Source organism: Oratosquilla oratoria, chromosome 7 (assembly GCF_046742065.1).
Source record: "Oratosquilla oratoria isolate Oo_2021 chromosome 7, ASM4674206v1, whole genome shotgun sequence".
Lineage (NCBI taxonomy): Eukaryota > Metazoa > Arthropoda > Malacostraca > Stomatopoda > Squillidae > Oratosquilla > Oratosquilla oratoria.
In genome coordinates this window covers 37,046,613-37,064,112 of record NC_134783.1, presented here as the reverse complement: position 1 = coordinate 37,064,112, position 17,500 = coordinate 37,046,613, and the positions used below count along the sequence as shown (strand labels likewise).

Sequence of the window (17,500 nt, the reverse complement as noted above, 5' to 3'; positions counted from 1 at the left end):
AGTGTATGTATATATATATATATATATATATATATATATATATATATATATATATATATATATATATATATATATATATATATATATGTGTATATATATATATATATATATGTGTGTGTGTGTGTGTGTGTGTGTGTGTGTGTGTGTGTGTGTGTGTGTGTGTGTGTGTGTGTGTGTGTGTGTGTATCACTTGCAAGATACCAAGAAGAGAAAAGAGTAGATCACAAACAAAAGACAATAGAGAGAAATAGTCACAGGATTGTTTCGACAGAAAGCTGGACGGGGAAGAGGAAGAAAGAGGAAGAAAGAGGAAGGAAGAAGGAGGAAGAGGGAGAAAGAGGGAGGAAGAGAAGGAAAGAGGGAGAAAGAAATGGAAGAAAGGAAAAAAGGAGGGAAGATGGAGGAAGAAGAGGGAGGAAGAGGGGGAAGAGGAGGAAAGAGGAAGTAAGAAGGAGGAACAAGAGGGAAGAAGAGGGGGAAGAGGAAGGAAGAAGAAGGAAGAGGAGGAAGAGGGGGGGAAGAGGGGGAAGAGGGGGAAGAGGGGTGGATGAGGGAGAAAGGGAGACACGTGTAGTGAATTTCGGGAATGTTTGGGAGCACCATGGAATCGGATTCTTCTTCGGGATACAAGAAGGGAGAGGCGAAAATGAGTTTATATGACATAGTTTTTTTTTTATCTGTTCATTTATCTTATTCCGTTTTATTTTCCATTTTATCTTTTATTTTAGTTTTTGTTTTATTTTTTGTCATATCTTTTCATTTTATTTTCATCTTATTTATTAATATTTTCTTTAATACTTTTACTTATTTTATATATATTTTTGTATTTTTTTGTTATTTTCTATTTACCTATTATTTTTTGTCATTTATTTTCATTTTTATTATTTATTTTTCAACTTGAATCAGGAAGCCTGATCCATAATAGTAGATACGTAAAAAGATAAATAATTATATAAATAAATTAATGAATATACAAATATATATATAAGCGTATAAACACATACATAAAATATGAAAATAAATAATTACGTAAAAACATAAATAATTCAATAACTCGGTCAATCAGGATGCAGATAAATAAATTGATAAATACGGACATAAAATAGCATAACAAATGATTACGTAAAAACTAAATGAGAGATTAAATAACCAGAAAGAATAGATGGAATAGAAAAGTAGATGAGCACAGTAAACAAAAAATATTATTCAGATACATATAAATTAGAGGGAGAGAGAGAGAGAGAAAGAGAGAGAGAGAGAGAGAGAGAGAGAGAGAGAGAGAGAGAGAGAGAGAGAGAGAGAGAGAGAGAGAGAGAGAGAGAGAGAGAGAGAGAGAGAGAGAGGGGGGGGTGACGGAGGGTGACAGAGTGTGAGGGCGAAGGAGGGAGTGTGTGAGGGGGAGGGGAAGAAGTGGAAGAGGGATGGGAGGGAGGAAAGTAGTAGGATGAAGGGGAAGGGGAGAGAGAGTGGGAGAGAGGGAGAGAGGGGGAGAGGGAGCGAGGGAGAGGGGGAGGGGAAATGGGGAGGGAAAGAGATGAATTGAGGAGTAGTAAGGTTGAGGTTTGGGCGGATGACATCCCTAAAGAATAGAGAGAAAGAGAGAGAGAGAGAGAGAGAGAGAGAGAGAGAGAGAGAGAGAGAGAGAGAGAGAGAGAGAGAGAGAGAGAGAGAGAGAGAGAGAGAGAGAGAGAGAGAGAGAGAGAGAGAGAGAGAGAGAGAGAGAGAGAGAGAGAGAGAGAGAGAGAGAGAGAGGAGAGAGAGAGGAGAGAGAGGAGAGAGAGGGAGGGAGGGAGGAGGGAGGGAGGGAGAGAGAGAGAGAGAGAGAGAGAGAGAGAGAGAGAGAGAGAGAGAGAGAGAGAGAGAGAGAGAGAGAGAGAGAGAGAGAGAGTTGAACTATTCCCTACCAATGAGCCCCCACTAAGATTAATAAAATCATCCGAAGGCAGATAGAATATAATGTAAAGTGCCATCTGGTAAAAAAGAAGTTGACATCAAGTTTCTTTCAGCTCTATTGAAGCTTAAGAACGAAAACTAATAATAAACAAGAGAAACATTAAAAGAGAAATAAATAGTATACCAGAAGATAGGATAGACATAATAGTAAACACACAGGTCCAGAATGGTAACAATAGGAACACCTGTGACTATCAAATAGTACAAGGAATGCAAATGGTAAATGAAAGAAATAGTGAAATGGACCAGGAACACAGAAACCAAGAAATGGGTAACAATGGAAGACCTAATCAGGGCTAGCGGACGACGCTGGAAAGGCGAAATCACCCGACAGGAAACTCAAGACACTAATGCAAATTTCGTTCCAGAAAAGCAAGGAGGAAGGTTGCCTACGAAAAAAAAGGAAGCCAAGTGAGGTACGGGAAAAAATAATAGTAATAACTGATAATACTAATGAAGCTATAGACATGGCTGACTCTATGATAGAGCCTGAAGAGTGGGGAAGGTAAATTCCTATTGAAAGGCGGAAGGCTCCCTACGAAAAAAAAACTACCAGAATACGGGGAAGGAGATGGGATACGAATAAAAATGAAAAAAAAAATCAAATATAAAGTCTACTTCAGACGATCGCTATGACTTCAAGATATGAATGTGGAGTGGGAAAACGAAAAATGAAGGGGAGGAGAGTATGCATAATATGAAATATGAAGATGATAATATGAAAGTGAGGTCTGAACCTGTCTGCCGGAGGCATAGATCAAAAATGCAAATTTATGAAGAAAAGTGGGAGGGAAATTCAAGGCCGATGGAGAAGAGGGGGGGGGGGAGAAGGGGGGAGAAAGATGGGAGGGGCAAGGCAAGAAGAGGATAAGGGATGTGGGCGTGGTTTCAAGGCGACGAGAGAGCAAGGATGGGCGTGGGAATTTCTTTGCCTGTATTCTATTTAACAAAAATAAGGAAAAATATCAATGAACTGATAGATAAATAAGTAAATAAATACATAAAAGAAGAAATAAGTAATTAGATAAATAAATAGATAAATATATAGATAGGTAAATAAGTATATAAACAAATGAAATAGATCAATGAATAAATAAAATAAAATAAAATAGAAAAAATCAGTGTGGGGGTGGTTGTATTGGCATGAGTATAGCTGTGTGTATATACGCGTGGGCGTGACTGTGGGCGTGAGTGCAGATATGGGCGTGAGCGTGAGAAGGCATCATGAAGAAGGACATGGCATGTTAGCAGAAAGTGAAACGCAGTTCAGGTGCAAATGGGCGTGAGAAAGTATACAATTACTCTGAGCGTGAGAAAGTGAGAATATATGAGGCGGCAGAAGGAGAGAGACGTCCCGGGGGATGGGCGTGGTAGGAGGCGGGGTCAAGGAAGAGGAGAAGACACGCCCCCAGAACACGAAAACAGCAACATGGGCGTGCCTCCCACGCCCATATTTTCTTCTGCTCAATGATTCTATTCAGATAAGGGTGTGCCTGTAGAGAGGCCATCTGTTTCTCCGAAGGCGGTGAATAAGGCGAAAGGAAGGCGAGTAAGGCGGAAGGAAGGCGAATAAGGTGGAAGGACAGCGAAAGGAAACTAGAGATGAAGAAATTATTATAAGGCGAAAGAAAAGCAAAAGGAAGGCGAAAAGGGGACGAGTAAGGCGGAAGGATGATATGTAAGGTCAGAAGAGGAAGGCGGGTACGACGAAATAAAGGCGAGTAACGACTAAACCAAATAAGGCGAAAGTAAGGCAGATGAGGTGGAAGGAATACAGGTAAGGCAAGATAAGGAAGGCGGGCAATACGAGAAATGGAAGGCATGGAAGTCGAGAGAGTATCCAGCACATCCTGCGACTAGAAATAAGGAGGAGGAGGAGGAGGACGAAAATGTGGAGGAGGAGGAGGAGGAAGAAGAAGAGGAAGAGTAAAAGGAGGATGAGAAGTAGGAAGAGGAAGAGAAGGAAGAGGAGAAGGAGGAGGAAGAGGAGGAAGATGAGGAGGAGAAAGAGAAGGAGGGGGGAATAGGAGAAGGGGGAAGAAGAGGAAGAGGAAGTGGAAGTGGAGGAGTAAAAGGAAAAAGAGGAGGAATAGAAAGAGAAAGAAGAGAAAAGGAGGAGAGAGGAAGAGGAGGAGGGGAGGGAAGAGAATGTGGGGGGAAGAGGAGGATAGAAGGAAGAGAAGGATGGTTAGGAAGAGAATGAGGAGGAGGAAGAGTACAAGGGGAGAAAGAGGAGGAGGGGGAAGAAGAGGAGGAGTTGGATGAAGAGGAGGAGGGGAGAAAGAGGAGGAGGGGGATAAAGAGGAGAAGGGAGGAAGAGGAGAAGAAAGAGGAGAAGGAGGAGGAATAGGAGGAGGGGAGGAAGAGGAGGTGGGAGAGGAAGAGGAGAAGAAAACAAATTATATTCTGAATCAAATCGAAAACAATTGGAGAAAAATTTTCTATTTCCACAGTGGGCACAAGAGGTGCAAATGAAAAGAGAGAGAAGAGAGAGAGACAAAGAGAGAAAGAGCATAAAGAGGAAATGACGTCATAGCCAAGAAGAGAGGCAACGAGACATTAAAAGGGCAATTAAGGACGGGGAAGAAAAAAGGACAATTAAGGTCACGAGGTTGTCTGAGGCCTTCTCAGGAGAGAGTAAGACAGACACACAGAAACTTGCACATAAACACACACACACGCACAGAGCTAAAGATAGATAGACTGACAGAGAGAGAAAGTAGAGAGAGAGATAGGGAGGGAGGAAGGGAGAAATATGCATATATATATATATATTATATATATATATATATATATATATATATATATATATATATATATATATATACAGAGTGAGAGAGAGAATGAGAGAGAATGAAAGAGAATGACAGTGAGAGAACGAGAGAGAATGAAAGAGAATGACAGTAAGAGAGTGTGTGTGTGTGTGAGATAGAGAGAGAGAGAGAGAGAGAGAGAGAGAGAGAGAGAGAGGAGAGAGAGAGAGAGAGAGAGAGAGAGAGAGAGAGAGAGAGAGAAGAGAGGAGAGAGAGAGAGAGAGAGAGAGAGATAGAGAGAGAGATGAGAGAGGAAAGAGAGAGGGAAAGAGAGAGGGGGAGAGAGAGAGAGAGAATGAGATAGAGAGAGGAGAGAGATAGAGGAGAGAGAGAGAGAGAGAGATAGAGGAGAGAGAGAGAGAGAGAGAGAGAGAGAGAGAGAGAGAGAGAGAGAGAGAGAGAGAGAGAGAGAGAGAGAGAGAGAGAGGTAGAGGGAGAGAGAGAGACCGTGCCGACCAACAACAACCCCTTCAATTCGGCGTCGCTCTTTGAACACTTGATTCTGTCTAACGCCAGGCAATTTAATTCCCTTGAGAGAGGGCAGACTTAGCCCTGAACGGGGTCCACGACGTCCGGGACCCCATAAGACATCAAACCCGTCCCTTCAGCTGAATAATATCGCCTGAAATTAACCAGAATGAAAGCTTCGATGAGGACGTCACCTGATTGAGGGGATCAAAGCAAAACTGAGGAAACAAACAGACTTAAGACTTTGAAGAAGCGGAGGGGGAGGTAGGGTGGGGGAGGTGGAGAGGGGTAGGGAGGGGTAGGGAGTGGGGAGGGGAAGGTCCATGGCATAAGAAAAATAACTTAGAGTGGAGTGTAGGTGGAGAAAGAGGTGGAGGAAGAGGAGGAGGAAGAGGAGGAGGAATAGGAGGAGGAACAGGAGGAAAAAGAGAAAGGAGAAAGGGGAAATAGAAAAAGAGGATGAGGATCAGAGAGAGGTAATGAAGGAGCAGGAGGAGAAAGAAGAGGAAGACGAGGAGGAAGGAGAAAGATGAAGAGGAGAAGGAAGAGAAAGAGGAGAAGGAAGATAAGGAAAAGGAGGAAGAGGAGGAGGAGGAGGAGGAGGAAGAATAGAATAAGGAAGTGAGGAAGAAATGGAACAAGAACGGGGGTGGCAACGACGGGCAGCGGAGACGGCGGGGGAGGGAGGAGGGGGAGAGGGAGGGGAGGGGGGACGGGGAGGGCGAGGGGTGGGGAGGGGGAGGGGTAGGAGGGGGGACGGGGGGCTCGAGGACTTGCAAAAGGTTAGATAATTGGCGAAATCAAATGAACGAAGAAGGAAAGAGGGACCTGGAGGAGCCAACGAAAGAAAGAAAAAAAAAAAGAAAGAAAAGAAAATATAAAGCAATGACAGCCGGAGGGATGGAAAGGAGGAACAGAAACAAAGTAAAGAGGAGGAAGAGGAGGAGGAGGAAGAGGAGGAGGAGGAGGAGGAGGAGGAGGAAGTAAGGAAACAATGATGAGAATTTACAGGTGAAGGAGGAGGAGGTGGAGGAAGAGGAGTGTAGAGGTACGAGTGGGGGGAAACAATGTGTACTGGAATTGAATGAAAATTGGAAAAAGTGGAGTAAGAGGAGAGGGGAGAAGGAGGAGGGTGAAGATAAGAGAAAGGAGGAAGAGGGTAAGTGAAAGGAGGACGAGGTGGAAGGCGTGGAGGAGAGGGAGGAGGAAGTAAAGAAGGAGGACAAAGAGGAGAAGAAGATTGAGGAGGATAATGAAAATAAGAATGAGGATGATGGAGGAATGAAAAGAAAAGCTAGTAAGACTGGGAGAAGGAACTGGAAGAGGAGGAAGAGGAGGAGGGAAATAGAACTAGGAAGAGGAGGAGGGGGAGTAGGAGGGAAATAGAACCAGGAGGAGTAGCAGGAGGAGGAGGAGGAGGAGGAAAAGAGTGAGGAGGAGGAGAGGAGGAGGAGGAGGAGAGGAGGAGGAGGAGGAGAGGAGGAGGAGAGGAGGAGGATAATGAGGAGGAGGAGGATAAGGAGGAGGATAAGGAGTAGGAGGAGGATAAGGAGGAGGAGGAGAAGGAGGAGGAGGAGTAGAGGAGGAGGAGGAGGAGGACGAGGAGGAGGAGGAGGAGGAGGAGGAGGAGGAGGACGAGGAGGAGGAGGAGGACGAGGAGGAGGAGGGGCCAGGGAAGTAATAGGACAATAAAAACCCGACGTTTTTTAAAGGGGCGAAGCAAAACGAAGTGATGCAGATGAAACAAGAGATGATGAAGAAGGAGGAGACGAGAGGAGGAGGAGGAGGAGGAGGAAGATGTGAAGGAGGAGGAGGAGGAGGAGGAGGAGGAGGAGGAGAAGAAGGAGGAGGAGGAGGATGTGGAGAAGAAAAATTGTACAAATAGTGACAAGGAGACACCCCAAAGTTATGAAAAAAATATATATATATAAAAAAAAGGGCATAATAAACAAGATGAAGAAAAAGGTGAGACGGCTACGCCAGGAGGCGCGTAGCTGAGACTAAAACCGTCGCCTTTGCCCTATTATACGTTTTAGGAACTGTTCGTGCAGGTAACAGTCAGTCGCTGGTGGAAATCAGAGAACACTGCAGGAATAAATCGAAAGAGGAGAGAGGAAGAGAAAGAAAGAAACCAGAGGGAACGAGAGAGAAGGGAAGGCCAAGGGAGGAAAGGGAAGAGGAAGGAAAGGGAGGCCAAGAGAGGGAACGGTAGAGGAGGGAGATGAAGTGGACAAGAAATGTAAAACAAGGAGATGAAAGCAAGACAAGACATGACAGGCGAAGACGGAAGCTCTAAGGAGGAGCCAATGAGCGAGGACCTCGCCTCTGAGAGCGTGGGAAGAGGCGCCGCGTTGGAGGGACGTCAAAAGAAGGGCCCTGGGTGAGGACTTCAACACTGCATCTTAAGAGAGAAGGAGGGAAGGGAGAGAAAGAGGAGGAGGAGGAGGGAAGGGAGAGAGAGGCAGAGGAGAGGGAGAGGTAGAAAGAGAGAGTGAGACGGAGACCGAGACGGGAGAGAGATGAGAGAATTGGGGGGAAAGTAAAGGATGGGGAGAAAGGGAGGAGGGTGGGGAAGGGTTGAGAGGAGGAAGGGAGATGGGAGGGAGTGGGAGGATGGAGGGTGGGAGGGATGGAGAGGGAGGATGGAGGGGAAGTTAGAGGGGAGAAGGGGGAAAAGGGAGATTGGAGGGAAGAATAGAGGGATGGGAGTGAGAGACTGAAGAAGAGGAGAGGTAGAGGAGCAGACTCAAGGATGGCGGAAGGACTGGAGGGAGGATGGAGGGAGGAATGGAGAAAGAGGAGGGAGAGACTGAAGGAGAGGAGAGAGGAAGTGTGGGGGAGAGGAGTGAGGGAGAGGTGGGAAGAGCGGAGATGAATTGGGATTAATTGGTATTGATGATTAGTTGAACGTGCATGAGAAGTGAGTGAGGGAGAGGGGGGAGAATGGAAGAGGGGGAGAAGGGGAGAGGGGGATAAGGGGAGAGGAGGAGAAGGGGTGAAAGTGGGAGCGGGGGAGGGAGGGGAAGAAGTCTCCGCAAACACACAAGCTCACCTCCCACCCACATACGGACACCTGGTGGTGGTGGAGGAGGAGGAAAGAGGAGGAGGAGAAGGAGGAGGAGGAAGAAGAGAAGGAGGAAGAGGAGAAGGAGGAAGAGGAGAAGGAGGAAGAGGAGAAGGAGGAAGAGGAGGAGGGGGAGGAGGAGGAGGAGGAGGAGGAGGAGGAGGAGGAGGGGGAGGAGGAGGAGGGGGAGGAGGAGGAGGAGAAGGGAGGAATAAGGAGGATGAAGGATAAGGGAGAAGGAGGAGGAGGAGGAGAAGGAGGAGGAGGAGAAGGAGGAGGAGGAGGGGAGGAGGAAGGGGGAGGGAAGGAGGAGGAAGAGGAGGAGGAGGAGGAGGAGAAGGAGGAGGAGGAGGAGGAGGGAAGGAGGAAAAGGAGGAGAAAGAGGAGGAGGAGAAAGAGGAGGAAGAGTAGGAGGAGAAAGAGGAGGAAGAGTAGGAGGAGAAAGAGGAGGAAGAGTAGGAGGAGGAGGAGGAGGAGGAGGAGGATAAAGAGGAGGAGGTGGAGGAGAATAGGGACCTGATCTGTAGTGGTAAGCAGAAACTTGTTCTTTTACTGTGTCGCCGACTCAATCCATTCCTCTCCGAGCTAACCGTTGCGTGTCGCGTGGCACTTTACTCCCTAATCCCGTCTGTCGCCAGGCGATTTTATTTGTCCTCGTGGCGCCAGTTCGGGACACTGCGCCTTCGAGAGGAGGGCCCGAAAGAGGAGGAAGGCCAAAGGAAATGAAGAAGAAGAAAGAACGCAAAGTCATGAGGAACAAAGAAATGAAGAACAAAGAACACATTAGTCAGGTGTTCGTCTGTTCTCTTTCTGTGGGAACATCAATGGATGGTAGCGGAGGTGGAGGTGGAGGTGGAGGTGGTGGTGGTAGAGGACGTGGTGGTGGAAATGGTGGTGGAAGGGGTGTTGTTCATGGTGTTGATAGTGGAGTTGCTCGTGGTTGCGGTGGTGATGGTAATGGTGAAAATAATTTGTGGTGGAGTTCATGGTGTTGGTGGCGGATGTGGTGGAGGTGGTGGATATGGTGGTAGTGGTGGAGATAATTATGGTGGAGTTCATGGTGTTGGTGGTGGATTTGGTGGTGGATGTGGTGGTGGTGGTGGTGGTGGTGGTGGTTGTGGTGGTGGTAGTGGATGTGGTAGAGTTAGTGGTGTTGGTGGCGGATGTGGTGGTGGATGTGGTGGTGGTGATTGTACTATTAATACTGATGGTAGTGATGATGGTAGTAATATTGGTAACACAATAAAAGCAAAGGGAATGTAGCACAAAACAGTAATAACACAGATGGACGGGGAGAGGAGGGAGAGAAGGAAGGGGGGAGAGTATTGGGGGAAGGGGGAGGGAGAAGACGGTATTGGGAGTGGGGGTAGGGAGAGGTGGTGGTGGAGTGAGAAAGGAGAGTATTGGGTTGGGAGAAAGGATGAGAAGACGATAACGGGAGGTAGAGGTGATGGGGGAGGATTGGGGGTGAGTTGGTAGGGGAGGATTGGGAAGAGGTGGTAGGGGAGGATTGGGTGAGAGGTGGTAGGGGAGTATTTGGGGAGAGGTGGTAGGGGAGTATTTGGGGAGAGGTGATGGGGAGGACTGGGGGAGAGGTGATGGGAAGGATTGGGGAAGAGGTGGTAGGGGAGGATTGGGGGAGAGGTGGTAGGGTAGAATTTGGAGAGAGGTGGTACGGGAGGATGTGGGAGAGGTGGTAGGGGAGGATTGGGGGAGAGGTGATGGGGAGGATTAGGGGAGAGGTGGTAGGGGAGGATTGGGGGAGAGGTGGTAGGGGAGGATTGGGGGAGAGGTGGTAGGGGAGGATTGGGGGAGAGGTGGTAGGGGAGGATTGGGGGAGAGGTGGTAGGGGAGGATTGGGGGAGAGGTGGTAGGGGAGGATTGGGGGAGAGGTGATGGGGAGGATTGGGGGAGAGGTGGTAGGGGAGGATTGGGGGAGAGGTGATGGGGAGGATTTGGGGGGAGAGGTGATGGGGAGGATTGGGGGAGATGTGGTAGGGTGAATATTGGGGGTGAGGGGGTGAAGGGGATATGATGGTTGGAGAGAATTTGGGGGAGGAATGTTGGGGGAAGGACTGTGGAGAGAGGTGGATTGAGAAGAGAGACGTTTGGGAGAGATATGATGGGGGAGGAATGGTGAGGAAGGATCAGGGGGAGAGGTGGTGGCGGGAGAAATGGTGGGGGAGAGTTGGTGGGGGGGAATTGGTGGGGTGAAGATTGGGGGGAGGGGAATTGGTTGACAAAGGAATGCGTAGGTAAGCAATGAAAGGGAAGCGAAAAAGGACAGAGCGTCTAACAAAGGGCGAAGATCAGAAGCTTCTTCAAAGGACGGAGGCAATTGGAGAAAGGGTACAAGGTGCAGAAAAAGGGCCGAAGGTCGGGTCAGGGCAAAGGACAAAGGTCCCCGAGGAAAAAGGCAGAGAATCACGCCAAAGGACAGATGAGTAAAAAATGGAATATGAAGAAGAGAAGAATTTGTATGCGCATATACTGTATAATGTGTGTGTGTGTGTGTGTGTGTGTGTGTGTGTGTGTGTGTGTGTGTGTGTGTGTGTGTGTGTGTGTGTGTGTGTGTGTGTGTGTGTGTGTGTGTGTGTGTGTGCGTGTGTGTGTGTGTGTGCGTGCGTGTAGTCGCGTATTTTAATACCCAGGCCCTGAAAGCTCCTTGAAGTGTTATGGGGTTTTTTCAAAGACCCCCAAAAAATACAAAAGAGACAAACTGATTGCAAGAGTCACATCATTATGTATGCAAATTCTCAGGGAATAACAAAGGCCAGTTTAGGACCAATCTAGAATTAATCTAGGCTCAACCCAATGGTAATTTAGGAACAACCTAAGGGGACCTTTAAGGGCACTCTAAGGGGGAACCTAAACGAACGTTCATGTCTCCTTGAGCAACAAAGTTCTGGTACAGACACCTGGTACAAAGGGCAGAGGGTCATGGGAAGGGGGAAGTTAGGTGGAGTAAAGGTAAGAGCAGGATAAAAGGTCAAAGGTCAAGGCTCAAGGGTGACCTTTAGGTGACCTTTGCAGGAGCTAAGGTCTAGGGCAATCCCTTCAATACCCCGTGACGCCAACTCTCGATCGCGTACGGACCTCATGCTGAACGGTGCCTACCTCGACCGGGACCCCAGGATGAACCCGGGCGGAGTAGTGGGAAGAGGGAAATGAAGTGAAGAAGTGAAGAGATGATAGGAGAAGAGAAGAGAGAAGAGAAGAAGAGAGAAGAAAAAATGAGAGGAGAAGAGAGAAGTGGAGAGAAGAGATGAGAAGAGAGAGGAAAAGAGAGAAGAGACGAGAGAAGAGAGGAGAGAAGGTAGTATAGTAGAGGAGAGGAGAGAATGGTAATAAAGAAGAGACGAGAAGAGAAGAAAGAAAAGAGGAGGGGAGAAGAAGAGACGAGAGGAGACAGGAGAGAAGAAGAGACGAGAGGAGAGAGGAGAAAAGAAAAGAGTAGAGAGTAGAGGAGAGAAGAGAGGAGAAAAGAGACGAGAAGAAAAGAAAGAAACGAGATTAAGAGAGATGAGAGGAGAAAGAACCACACACACACACACACACACACACACACACACACACACACACACACACACACACACACACACACACACACACACACACACACACACACACATACACACTCCTGGTCATGGGACAAGACAGTTGATATATTGGCACAATAAAGTTTCCTTTTTTTCACCCTGCGTTCCCTCATTCCTTCTGTAAAGGTAGATGAGATAAGGCAAAGGAGGCATACTGGGCACAATGAGGTGAAATATGCTAGACGGGATGATAGAGAGTATATACATATATACATTACATATTTGTACGCGTAGATATATGTACGAGGAAAGTTGCAAGAGTATTTTTTTTTTTTTTTTTTTTTTTTTTTTTTTTCACCAAAGGATCCGAGGAGACTGTTTATAGCATTAGTATAATGACTGAACCCTCGCGCTTATAGCCTGAAATTTCCATCTCTGTTGTAGATATTGACGGTGTGGTAGTTTAATAAAATAATTCCTGTTATTGATGTGCGTCAGAGGCAGAGATGCGTCACTGAATGCCTCCACGCAGAAGTGGAACCAAACGATATTCACCGGCGTTTGGTGAACGTTTACGGAGCCAAGAGAGTTGATGTCACGATGGCTAGAATATGGGTTCGTCGACTCCGGGTTGGCGACAGAGATTTAAGTGACAAACCGCGCTCTAAACGGCTATGCACAGGCCATTGCTCATCACTGACGAAAGTGCATTGAGAGAAGAGGTGATTCCGTGGAGAAATTAGTTATAGAGCAAAAATGTCCGCTCGTATTAATGCTGTCACTTCTGTCTTCGTAACTTTTCAACTTTTCGAGTTGCGAGTAAGAAAAATAGGAAGCATTACTTTTGGAATTACCTTTGCAAATACACATCTACACATATACGGTACACACATACTGTATGTACAGGTATACACATATATTCATATATGCATGTATACATACTCATATATGCGTATATGAATATCCACATACCCATACTTGCGAATATACATACATATTCACACATGCATACATACATATACACACAGATATTCATATATGCACATATGCATATACACAGCCTGAAGGGGAGGACGGGCTTTCAAGGCTCGAGTGCCCGTTGCCCGATTATGCAGTGCCACGGGCGGGCGCGGGCGCCGTCAGCGCACGATTCCACGACAAAGACCTCCAGTGCCTCACTGTACAGCTTCTCTCGGAGCCAGCGCCAATCGATTTTATTACAAAACTGAAGGACGGACCACGATACGAAAGTGGTCTGGGGAAATAGAGACCCCAGACGGTATGGGGTTGCCATATAAATCTCTTAGACTATATGATCTTACCTGACCTATCCTTACATTGACCTAATCTAGCTTGATCTAACCTAACATGACTTAATCTGACCTGATGTAATTCATTTGTTAGGAGTTTTTCATTTTTACGGTCAAACTTTAAATTACATTTGATTAGTATTAGACTTACCCACGCAAACACACACACACACATACACACACACACACACACACACACACACACACACACACACACACACACACGCATATATATATATATATATATATATATATATATATACATATATATACATACATATATATACATATACATATATATACATATATATTTATATACATATATATATATATATATCTTATATATATATATACACATACATATATATATATATATATATAGATATATATATATATATCATTGAAAGTGATAGCTAATTGTGGATTTATTATTTTCTTAAATGTATTTTCCATATGTCTTACTATGGACTTCCGCTCCTTTGAAAGGAGGTATATGACTTTACTGTATGTGACCACCTAGAGTGAATTCATAAACCTCCTTTCAAAGAAACATAGGTCCATAGTAAGACACATGGAAAATACATTTAAGAAAATAATAAATCCATAATTAGCCATCAGTTTCAATGAAGTATGTATAAGAGATAATCTCCTGTCTATATATGCTCTTAACACACACACACACACACACACACACACACACACATATATATATATATATATATATATATACATATATTATATATATGTATTACACACACACACATAATATACATATATATATATATATATATATATATATATATATACATATGTACATATATATATATATATATATATATATATATGTTATGTATATATATGTATTATATATATATATATTGTATAAGGCTTTTTATTATATAGATGTATACATAAAAACACTATTTATCCCTATATATTATACATATGTATACATATATATATATATATATGTATATATATTCACAGTATATATATAGTATATATTATACATATTATATATATATATATATATGCATATATGTAATATATATTTACACACATACACACGTTATACATACATACATATACTGTATATATATATATATATATATATATATATGTATATATACATATATATATATGTATATAAGAGAAGAACATAAGAGAAGAAGAGAGAAGGAGTGTGAATGTGTTTGAGATGAGGTGTCTGCGAAGTATGGTGGGGGTTACTAGGCTAGATAGAGTGAGAAATGAGGAGGTGAGGAGGAGAACAGGGGTGAAAAAGGATTTGGGAGAGGGTGAGGGTGTTGAAAGAATATTAGGATGGTTTGGACACATGGAAAGAATGAGTGAAGAAAGATTAGTAAAAGAGGTATGGAAGGCAGATGTGGAGGGAGTGAACATGAGGGTACGTCCTATGATATGGGTGGATGGATGGGGTGAAGGGGGCTTTGGGGAAGAGGGGAATGTCTGTTGAGGAAGGAAGGGAGAGGACGGAAGACAGAGGTGAGTGGAGAATGGTTGTATATGGATGATGTTGTGACTGCATGAGGAGGAATGGGCAGGGGGGTTGGGGGTGGGGTAGTATGTGTGAGTAAATTTTGACGCAGCCCGAAGGGATTTCTCCCCGTCCTCTCCTTATATGCAAAGGGGGACGGAGAGGGGGGGTCGCCGATTAAATGAAGCGGCCTTGCTGTGGATGTACTGTGTCTTGCGACACTGCTTCTGACCCAGGGCGGTGGGCAGGGTGCAGGGATGACCCGTCATCCAGGAGGTGCTCAGATGAGAGGAAGGGTGGGAGGGGTGTGGAGTGTATTTAGGGATGAAATGGGTGGGAGTGTTTTTATGCCTTTCCCTTTGTGGCTACCTCCCTTGGAAGGGGGAAAAAGCCTTGGTATATGTATGTATGTATGTATGTATGTATAAGTATATAGTGAACTAAACAGCACACCACAATCCAGTGCGCGAGAGGATTCCAAATACATTACGAGTTGAGTGACATCATAAGTATGGCGGCATTTATAACAAGTTGGTGTCATGGTCGATAATAGTGTTTCTTTTTTAATACACCGAAATGACAAAGGTATTTTCTGTTTTGGTTTTGAATTATTAATACATTTATATGATCGATAACATGAATATGTACGTCAGTTCGACTATTAATATACAGACATATAGTTCCAGAGTCATAATATGGAGAAGGAATAGAATAATTAAAGGTCATTTGATTATGTGACCTTGGAGGCTTTTTAATAATAATGACCCTATAATGACCCTATCTCTTTCATTAAGGTGATGCATTTTGTATTTTCAGGCTGCCGTTAGATGATTTTATTCACCTAAATTAAAGAACCCAGCCCAAAAAATGGCCCCAAGTATTCGAGTCCCCGTTTCGTCTCGAGTCTTTGCCACCTTAAGGAACATTTTACTCATTACGATTATTGCTCAACGATGATCGTTTATGGATGCTCAATGATCATTAAACGATTGGCTAGAGCACTAATTCTTTGTTTTTGGGGGGCTGTTTTCCCTCGAGATGCAAAGTACGAGGCTGGTAATCTTAACCAAACCTATAACCAACACGCTTACACAAGTAGGATGCCAGGTAGTAGGATGCGCGTCACCCGCCATTGGCTGTGGTGGTTGGCTAATCGTACCTTTAGTTGAATGAAATCGTCTGTCATCAGATAGAACAAAGTCCCCCTATTGAAGGGACTGAGACAAAAACAGGCTACGACAAATGAGTCTGTTCTAAGTCCCACGATACAATAACAATGATAATACAAAATAAACCAATAAAGTATAATATACCTTTTTTTCCTGGACACAAAGTCACATGAAAATAGCAGCAATCAATTAGGAATATCCTATTTCAAAATGTTGCTCTGTGTTTTGTATAAAAAAAGAACATTTATAATAATAACAGCGCTAATATAAATAGCGTGCCTGGTCAAACTGTCCACAAGTACGCATGTGCCCATGGCTAGGTTGGGTTACTCTGCTCCGTCTTCCCAAACGAAGGATATGTATGTATGTATGTATGTATGTATGTATGTATGTATGTATGTGTGTGTGTGTGTGTATGTATGTATGTGTGTGTGTATGTGTGTGCGTGTGTGTGTGTGTGTGTGTGTGTGTGTGTGTGTGTGTGTGTGTGTGTGTGTGTGTGTGTGTGTGTGTGTGTGTGTGTGTGTGTGTGTGTGTGTGTGTGTGTGTGTGTGTGTGTGTACACTCGTCCGTGCGTGTGTACGCGCGTCCGGGCGTGTGCGTACCTGTGCAAACCCACACACGTCCAACTTCATACCCCAGTGTTCACATACGCAACCATACACATGACAGCGCGTAATAAACCCCCCTCCCCCCAAAATCTCCACACTCAGGAGAAACCCAAAAACGCCCCCCCCCAGCCCATAAACCCCCCTCTTCCCCCACACGCTACCCATGGGCCAAGGGACATGCGACCTCCAGTGTGACCTCCTGAAGACTTCTCCTGAAGAAGGAAGAGGCGATGGTGGTACTCACCTTCGGACACCGGCGACGTCTCCTCGCTCCACCGACAGGAGGAATTTCTTCTCCTCGAAGGTGAGTTGCCCCATCTCCTGATGGGGACGGTTGTGACGGTCCTCCTCGCCCATGCCATGGATGGAGTGGCTCTGACGAAGGAGAAGAAGAAATGGACAATTAGCTCCTCCGAAGAAGGGACAAGAGAGAACACGATGGTAATGATCATGAGATTTTGGGGGTAATTTGTAATAAGAGCGAAAATGGCGGTACTCGTAAATAACAACTATATTAATAATATCAAGCCACTATTACAGTAAAAATAATTTGGTGGTGATTGTAAAAATTATGGTGGTGATGGTGATAAAGATGGCGATGAAGACGTTAAGCAAAATATATATCCAATTTGTGCTTAAAAACACCACAGAAGTATAATGCCAGGGATTTTTTTCATTGGTTATAAAGATGAGAAATATTTAAAGCTTAAAAACAAAAAATTGCCCAAAAAGAAAAATCTTAAAAAAAAAAAAAAAAAATCTGGAGCACATTTTTAACAAAAGTAAACAAATTCGTAATTTTATAACATAATAAATAAATAGATAAATAAATAAATAAATGAAATAAATAAATAAATAAAAAAATCTCGAACACATTTTCAAAAAAAAAATAATAATAATAATAAATAAAGAAAATAAATAAAATGGAAAACATCTTTATCAAAACTAAAAAAGAAATATAATCTGTAACACATTTTCCAAAATTGAAAAAGTATTTTATGGATGTCCTTGCAATTTCGTGCGAGAGAGACATCGGATTAATATTTTTCTTTTTTTGACAACTCTTCAGCTGTGA

The 17,500-nt window shown here is 44.3% G+C and overlaps 1 protein-coding gene across 10 annotated transcripts in view; it reads right to left on the bottom strand.

The window, feature by feature from the left end:
* LOC143027069 (transient receptor potential-gamma protein-like) overlaps nucleotides 1–17,500 on the bottom strand; it is a 529,595-nt gene that overhangs the window by 313,774 nt on the left and 198,321 nt on the right. For all 10 annotated transcript variants that reach the window (XM_076187981.1, XM_076187982.1, XM_076187986.1 and 7 more), the window contains exon 2: nucleotides 16,670–16,800. In XM_076187981.1, the coding sequence (XP_076044096.1) occupies nucleotides 16,670–16,800 (131 nt within the window). The remainder of the gene's footprint in view (nucleotides 1–16,669; nucleotides 16,801–17,500) is intronic.